General features: G+C 38.2%; 1 protein-coding gene across 1 annotated transcript in view; it reads left to right on the forward strand.

Moving 5' to 3' along the window:
- Positions 1-9,156, forward strand: part of LOC306874612 (NACHT, LRR and PYD domains-containing protein 3-like) — a gene marked incomplete at its 3' end in the record, with an annotated part of 89,305 nt that overhangs the window by 24,753 nt on the left and 55,396 nt on the right. Inside the window, exons 11-15 of the mRNA XM_079424760.1 lie at positions 2,829-3,024; positions 3,114-4,953; positions 6,694-6,864; positions 8,156-8,326; positions 8,521-8,694. Of these exons, the coding sequence (XP_079280886.1) occupies positions 2,829-3,024; positions 3,114-4,953; positions 6,694-6,864; positions 8,156-8,326; positions 8,521-8,694 (2,552 nt within the window). The remainder of the gene's footprint in view (positions 1-2,828; positions 3,025-3,113; positions 4,954-6,693; positions 6,865-8,155; positions 8,327-8,520; positions 8,695-9,156) is intronic.

Here is a 9,156-nt window from a genome sequence, read left to right on the forward strand (position 1 = left end):
GCAGAGCCCAAGGCATAAGCGAACTAAGCGGCTGCTTAGGGCCCCGTGGCCACCAGAGGGCCTCCAAGAGTAGTCTACATTAAAAATTAACGTTTATTTTAGCTTATATTCGTGATATATGTCAATGGACAGTGGTAATTATACAAAAGTGAAATATTAAATAATTAAATATTCTATGCATATCATTTGATTATTTCCATAGCGACGTGTCATGCAGGCACAATAATGAGCATTTGATAATATGCGCCGGACGCTGCCGTGTGGATCTGTCGGATTAACATCACGTAAATTCACCTATTTCTCCCGAAATATATGAAGTAAGTGGTCAGTCAGCTGGGAGAAAAACAGAGTAAACTTTCTGGTAAATGTGTAGCCTATTTGATAGGAATAAACCATGTCGTCCATTAATTGAAAGGATTATTATTGCCGCTTTCCATAGAAATCATCATGTTGCCTATAGCCTATAACAAACTAAATGTCTTTTTTTTTTTTTACTTAACTGAAGTGTATTTAAATGTCTGAAACCTAAAATAAACTGTATTTAGTTGAAAACACTGAACAGTTATGAAATATGAAAAGCACAGAGCGCGTCTTTTAATTTTTTTTCGGAGCTCGTCTTTCTCTGGCTCAAAGGGTTAAAATCAGTGGTGTTTTGCGGGTGGAGGGGGACAAATTCAACATGGGGGTTTTGTGGCACAAATCAGAGGTGCGTTTCTCAAAACCATTGTTAGCTAATTATGGTTGTTATTTCCACTGAACTCTGTTTGTAACAACAGAACTTGCGACCATAGTTGCTTTTTGGAAATGCACCCCTGGTCAGATCAGTAAAAATTGCCATAACTTTCCTGGGTATATATTTTTGTAATAAAAAATAAGCTTCTCCTCAGCCTACATTTTGCGTCTTTGCTATTATATTCCAATATCATTATGCCTCAATTAGCTAGATATAAATTAAGAGTTGTTGTTTTATATAGATGCTCACTGTTGTGTTTAATATTTATTATAAAAAAGTAAGACTTGTAATAAAAGTACAACTTCGATTAATATTTATGTTGTTAAAATAACATTCTGTTCTGTAAATGCATTGTCTGCTGGTTTATTTAGCTACTTTTCAGCACATTAAGTATGCCACTTAATAATTTAACCCCCGGTTTCTTGTTTCACAGACAAGGCTTAAGCCTAGTCCTAGACTAAAATGTAAATCTCAGCTATTTCAGCTGAAAGAAACTTGCACTGACTGATCTTAAAACATGTCAGTGCTTTTGTTTTGTCTTATGATGAACACCTGTAATGCTTTTTTTCTAAGGCATGTTTATAAAAATCACTTAAATGTCCTAATTGAACTATGGCTTAATCCTGGCTTAGTCTAAACCCTGTCTGTGAAACTGAGCCTAAGACTTTGAATGTTAAAGTGAAAATGAACACCTGACCACTGTTGTAAGTTTGCAACTGTTGTTCAAAACCACAGAAAGGTAAAAACATTGCAGACAGACAATGGTATAATGTAATAAAGCAACACAGCTACAACAAACAAAACTGATAATGGGTGTGTTAGATTTATAGTGTGTGAATAATCAAGCTTTGACAATAAACAGTCATATTGGCGGCACTGAGGGGCCCCCAAATAAAATTCTGCTTAGGGCCCCATAAAGGCTTGGGCCGGCCCTGCACTTCAGGTCCTGAGAAATTGTGGTGCCCAGGAATCTGAATGACTCCACTGCAGTCACAGTGCTGTTCATGATGGTGAGTGGGGGGAGAGCAGGGGGGAATTCTCCTGAAGTCTACGATCATCTCCACAGTTTTGAGTGTGTTAAGATCCAGGTTGTTAAGACTGCACCATACAGCCAGCTCCTTAACCTCCCATCTGTACGCAGACTCGTTACCGTCCTGGATGAGGACGATCAGTGTGGTGTCATCTGCAAACTTCAGGAGCTTGACAGAGGGGCCTTTAGATGTGCAGTCGTTGGTGTAGAGGGAGAAGAGCAGTGGGGAGAGAACGCAGCCCTGAGGAGCTCCAGTGCTGATGGTGTGGGTGTTGGATGTGAATTTACTAAGCTTTACTAACTGCTGCCTGTCTGTCAGGAAGCTGTTGATCCACTGACAGACGGAGGTGGGGACGAAGAGCTGTCAGTTTATTCTGAAGGGGGGTGTTCGGGATGATGGTGTTGAAGGCGGAGCTGAAGCCCACAAACAGGATCCTCACATAATGTGTGCATATGAGTAATCTCCACATGATACCTCCCTGCGGGCAGGTAGTGGTTTCCGCAGTGTCCCTGGTAAGGGTACGCTTTCCCAGTGTTATCCAATAAGTCTTACTCTATGGGTCTAGTGGAACAACAGTAATAGACTCTCTTTCCACTTAAGCCCTGTCCTATCTTCTGTCCCATTTGCCGCGGGGGGACAAGGTGGCTTACTAGGGACGCTGGAATGGGCAGCAACCGTGGCGTTTTAGTAGGGATCCCAATTCGCCAGCCACCGATGTGACTCGGGGTGACCAACTGAAAGGGAACGTCTCGGTTATGTATGTAACCCTCGTTCCCTGTGAGTGGCCAGGTCACCAGCTCGGCTCCTCAGCGAAAACCTGAGTATGCGTTGGATGCAATCATTGCATGCCAATGTGCATTGTCTCGTTTAGTTTACACTCAAAGTAGATTGGTCTCTCGAAGCGAGATCCCGATTCCAATTTGTCGGTCACTGAAGTGACGTCTCCGTTCCCTCCTTCAGGGAACGAGGGTTACATTCGTAACCGAAACGTTTTATATGTGGATGTAAGATTTAATTAAGTTTTGTTGTTGTACCCCTCTTTGTTTTTATTTTTTTGGTTTCAGGATCTTGAGAACAAAATAATTATATTTCTGAAGAATGAGTTGGAAAGGTTTAAGAAATTATTAAAAAAAGAGAACACACAATACTTTGTGCAGGATTTTATTGAGGACATGTGTGAAATCAAAGAAGCAGCTCTTGATATCATACTTTACTTCCTAAAAAGTATGAAGCAAGATGAACTTGCAGACACTCTAAAAGGTAAGATACTCATGAGCATCTGTCTGATTTTTCACTTATAAAATGAGGAAAGAAAATTAAGATCAAGTGTTTTTGTTGCGTTTATTCAGATGAGCTGGTCTTTATTCATCAACGACAACTTAAATCGAACCTGAAGAAAAAGTATCAGTGTGTGTTTGAAGGAATTGCAAAGCAGGGTGACTCCACACTTCTGAACAACATCTACACAGATCTCTATATCACTCAGGGTTGTAGTGAACAGGTCAATACTGAACACGAGGTAAGACAGATTGAAGTTGCTTCCAGGCGTCATGAAACACAAGAGATAGAGGTTGAATGCACAAATTTGTTCCAAGCATCTGAACAAGACAAGGAGATCAGAACTGTACTGACAAAAGGAGTTGCTGGCATTGGAAAATCCATTTCTGTCCAAAAGTTTATTCTGGATTGGGCTGAAGGAAAACAAAATCAGGATATCAGCTTCATATTTCCTCTTCCTTTCCGAGAGATGAATTTAAAGGAGAAAGAAAAACAAAGTTTGATGAGTCTTGTAAGTCAGTTTTTCCCAGAGACAAAAGGACTGAACCTTACAAGAAATGATAAATTCAAAGTCTTGTTCATCCTTGATGGATTGGACGAATGCCGTCTTTCTCTAAACTTTAAGGAAAATGAGATGTGGCGTGATGTATCATCACCCGCCTCTCTGGATGTTCTCATGACAAACCTCATCGAGGGAAATCTACTTCCTTCTGCTCTCATCTGGATCACCACCAGACCAGCAGCTGCCAGTAAGATTCCTCCTGACTGTATCGACCGAGTAACAGAGGTCAGAGGGTTCAATGAAATACAAAAGGAGGAGTACTTCAAAAAAAGATTCAAGGATGAGAATCTGGCCAATGACATTATTGGTCATGTTAAACAATCAAAGAGTCTCTTCATCATGTGCCACATCCCAGTCTTCTGTTGGATTTCAGCCACTGTTCTCCAGAACATTTTGGAGGAGAAAAGAAATAATGATCTGAAAAATAATCAGACTGATGATGCCTCCAAAACTCTGCAAGAATCAAATACTGAAGACACTCCCAAGACTCTGACACAAATGTACACACACTTTCTCCGCTTTCAGATCTTGCAGAGTCGCCGAAAGTATGATGGAGAAAACATACCAGATGTTTCCTGGGAAAAAGATGCCATCCTTTCACTGGGGAAACTTGCATTTCATCAGTTGGAAAGAAACAATTTGATCTTCTATGACACAGATCTGGAAGCCTGTGATATTGATATCTCTAAAGCATCAGTGTACTCAAGCATGTGTACTCAGATCTTTAAGGAGGAAACAGGGATCATTATTGGTACCATGTACTGCTTTGTTCACATGAGCATTCAAGAGTTTATTGCAGCCCTTTATGCACATCTGTTTCTAGACATCAACAAGAAAAATGCATTTGTTCAACAGTCTACAGAACATGAAAACCAAAATGACACCATGTTTGATTTGCTCAAGACTGCAGTGGACAAGGCACTTGAGAGTGACAATGGACACCTGGACCTTTTCCTTCGCTTCCTCCTCGGTTTGTCACTTGAGTCTAAAAAAAAAACACTCTTACGAGGTCTATTGACACAGCAAGATGGCAGTGACCAGAGCACAAAGAAAATAGTTCAGTACATCAAGCAGAAATTTGAAGATAATCTTTCTCCGGATCGATCCATAAATCTGTTCTACTGTCTGAATGAACTGAACGACCAAACTTTGGTAAAAGAGATCCAAACCCACCTCAGCAAAGGAAGTCTCTCATCTGCTGATCTTTCACCTGCCCAGTGGTCTGCTTTGGCCTTTGTGTTGTTGACATCAGAGGAGGAGCTGGAAGAGTTTGAGCTTCAGAAATTCAAGAAATCAGACGAGTGTCTCATTCGACTATCACCAGTCATCAAAACTTGCACAAAAGCTTTGTTAGTAATTTGTCATATTTTTGCACTCAACTGAAAAACACATTTGTCGATAAACTTTAGTCTTCTGAGTCATTTAACACTTGCAAGTAAATTCTAAACAACATGACGTAATTAAACTTTCTATATAGTTTAATTATATATTAAATACATACCCATGCTCTATTTTTATATTAATTTTCTTTTAATCACATAAAACCTACTTAAATTTGTATATGATTAAATTATATCAGTATGATTTAGGGCTACAACAACTAATCAAAATCAATAAAGAGAATGTAATTATTCAGTAATCACATCTGTGCACTTTACACTAAAAGCAGCTACTAGTCATGTCATTTCTAATTAGTGAATTACACATGGTTAAAAATAAATCTAAAATATAGTGGAATGTTTTATATCATGCACAATCTCATTTGTATATAGTTTAACGTGGCCCTGGCAGGTGCGCTGACAGATGTGTATGCTGTTTAATGCATTGAAGACATTTCCCCTTAGTGTATAACTTACATTTCACAGTTATATCTTTAGTGGTAATTTTAGAAAATGCTGCATTTTCATTTTGCATAAACGTTCATCCTGACAGCAAGCAAGTCTCTGTTGAACTTCAGACTTCATTAATCGAGCGCCAATATGCACATGCGAGTGAAACAAATGCAACTAAAACAAAATTAAATGCATATTTTTCTATGTTAAATGTAGGTTTAAAATGCTTCATGTAGCTTAATTACATTTAAATGGGTTATGAACTGTTCTCAGGTCCCCTTATGTTATTAAGATTTTTACATCAAAACATATTACAATTTAGAAGTAATAGGCTACTTTCTGTCCTGTTTTGACCCCCTCATCAGAAGACTCTATTTGAATAGGTGTGGTGGATTGTAGACTCAGAAATAAAAACCCACTGGTATGATTGGCTAACAGTTGTGTATGTTTGACAGCCTACATTCTTCATAGATGGACACTGCTGTGATTTAGGTTAAAGTGCCCCTATTATGGATTACCTTTCAGGCAGTGTGTAACTAAGTGAATGAAAACATCCTGCAAAGTTTTAAATCTGAAAGTGCACCTTGTATAAAGTTATTGTCTCTCAAAGGAAAGAGTTGACTCTGAGTCATTGAAACGAGTCGTTTTTGCCCGCCCACTTGTTTGTCTTTTCGCGTTGGTCTGAATGAAAATGTAAGTTAATTCTTTGCCACTAGGTGCCACTTTTGGAGCGGTAAAAATAGTGGTTTCCCCAGTAATGCTGTACATAACATCTTGTTGTCTTTGGAGCCATCTTTATCATTTGGTTTCTGCATAGACCTGCATTCTTTTTTTAATCGGTGGGCAGGGTATGTATAGCATGTATATAGAATGTATAGCATAGTCTGCTTTGATACATTCACCATGTAACATAGCCTGCTGTTTGCACATCATTAGAAGACAGCAATGGGCAGGATGTGGTAACATTTTCATACCCCCCCCCCCCCCCCCCCCCAATTAAAAAAAACTAAAGAAAAGGAAAATCATTTTAGTACTAATTTAATGAATACACAATTGACAGATTATTCAGTTATCAAAATAATGTTAGTTGCGGTTCATAAACCTTAAAAAAGTAATATGCTTATTTAAAATTGTTTAGTTTATGTAGCAAGTATTTCTGAGTCTAAAAAAATACTAATTATAATATATTTAATGTTTAGGTAAAAAATATTTACATTTTTGTATTTACCAAATCTAATTCTGTGATTTCCTTTGCAGACTAAATGGTTGTAATTTAACAGACAGAAGCTGTTCAGCTCTGGCTACAGTTCTTGGATCAGATTCCAATCTGAAAAAGCTGAACATGAACAATAATAATCTGAAGGATTCAGGATTGATTTATCTCTGCACTGGACTGAAGAGTGTAAAATGTGAATTGGAGAAACTATGGTAAGTTGTGTGGCAACAGACAAAATTTGAGTTAAAGCAAAACTGAAGGTGTGACTTGTTTTAGAATTTTGTTTTTACAAATTGTGTGACTAAATTTATTGTTTTAATGTTTTAACTACATTAAAGGGCTAATGATGAGTTACCAGATACATGGATAGTATGAGAAATGCTTCATGTATGCTTTTTTCCTTTGCATTTTAATCTCAATTTTTGGTTGTTTTATTGGATGTCTTGTTTGCTGCTTTTCTGTTTTTCTTTTCTCTTTTAAATGTATTGTACATTGCAAAGCACTTTGGATAGCTTTGCTATGTTTAAATGTTCTATATAAATAAAATGTACTTTATGTAAATATTTTTGTTTACCCTTTACAGTTATGAATTTGTAAATATTTCTTAATATCCTCTCTTGGTCAGACCTATTTTTGTTTTGTAAATTCACAAGTCAGAGATCACTAAACTTCAAGAGACAAGACAAAGCTGTTGACAGTCATATCACCCTGTGGCCCAAGACTGGTTGCACACTGAAGCTAAGCAGGGTTGAGCCTGTTTAGTACCTGGATGGGAAACCTCCTGGGAAAACTAGGTTGCTATTGGAAGAGGTGTTAGTGAGGCCAGCAGGGGGTGCTCACTCTGTGGCCTGTGTGGGTCCTAACGTCTCAGTATAGTGATGGGGACACTATACTGTAAAAAGCACCGTCCTTCGGATGAGATGTTAAACCAAGGTCCTGACTCTCTGTGCTCATTAAAAATCCCATGGCACTTCTTGTAAAGAGTAGACTTCTTTTAAAATTCCCTAAACTGGCCTTTGTCAGTCATTTGATCAATCATTGAATTGGCTCTATCTCTCTCTCCTCTCCACCTGTGGCTGGTGTGTGGTGAGCGCACTGGTGCCGTTGTCCTGTGGCTGCCGTCGCGTCATCCAGGTGGATGCTGCACACTGGTGGTGGTTGAGGAGAGACCCCCCCACATGATTGTAAAGTGGTTTGGGTGTACAGCAATACACAATAAACCGCTATATAAATGCCTCATTCATTCATTCGGTGTCGCCCAGCCCGCAGCTCTACAGATTTCTGCCAGAGAGGCAGCTCATTCAAAGCTGATTCTTGTTCTTGTTTTCACTGTGCTCCTTTTGCCTGTCCATGAATGGAAGTGAATTACTTTTACTGTCTCTAAATATTATAAAATTACATAAGGTTATTATGAATCTCTCCAATTTGTTTGGGACTTACTGTATGTATTACATTGTGCAATTAGAATGTGAATAAATAAATAAATAAATAAAATGTTTTCAGGCTCAGTACATGTGAGCTAACAGAGGAAAGCTGTTCAGCTCTTGCTTCAGTTTTCAGTTCAGACTCCAGCAGTCTGAAGGATCTTGACCTGAGCAATAATAATCTGCACGATTCTGGAGTGAAGCTGCTCTCGGATGGACTGAAAAATAACTGTAAAGTAGAGAAACTCAGGTGAGTTGAATTGACATGTTAAAGTTCTCCGTGCCTTTTGTTCTCATCCATATTGAGTCATGAATTTTGTTTAAAATTAATTTAAATTTGTGAAAGGAACAGAATTCAGAATTATTTTTTTATGGATTGATACTGTTTCATTTCTAGAGTAAATGATTAATTATCTGAATGTTATATTTTTATTTCTGTTCTAGACTTTCAAACTGCAGTATCACTGAAGAAGGTTATAAAGCTCTGGCTTCAGCTCTGAGATCAAACCCTTCACACCTGATAGAGCTGGATCTCACAGGAAATGATCCTGGACAATCAGGAGTGAAGGCGCTCAGTGATTTACTACAGGATCCAAACTATCAACTGAAGACACTGAGGTAAAACATGATTAAGACACCAAATGAAATGCAAATTATTTATATTTACAGGTTATAATTGTTCTATTGCTTTCTATTTTCAATCTATTGCTGTTATTGTCATCAGTCTTAACACAAATATTTATATTAAAAATTTACAGGGATAGGTCACCCCAAAATAAACTCTGTCATCATTTATTTAGGTTTTTGAGTCCTACTGCAGATGAAGCCTGTCAGTATGTGACTGGAATTGTGGGTAAAAACCCGTTACTCCTGAGAGAGCTGAATCTGAGTGGACGTGAACTAGGAGACACACGAGTGAATCAGATCGCTGCTCTTCTGCAGGATAAACACTGCAAACTCCGCACACTGACGTGAGTATTGTACATGGATTAATACCTAACATGTAAAACCTGCTAACAAATCTTTAAAATATAACATTATATTATATTGTCAGTAACTTGCTTGGATAAGGACTGTCAT

Source organism: Barbus barbus (assembly GCF_936440315.1).
Source record: "Barbus barbus genome assembly, chromosome: 9".
NCBI classification, from domain to species: Eukaryota; Metazoa; Chordata; class Actinopteri; order Cypriniformes; family Cyprinidae; genus Barbus; species Barbus barbus.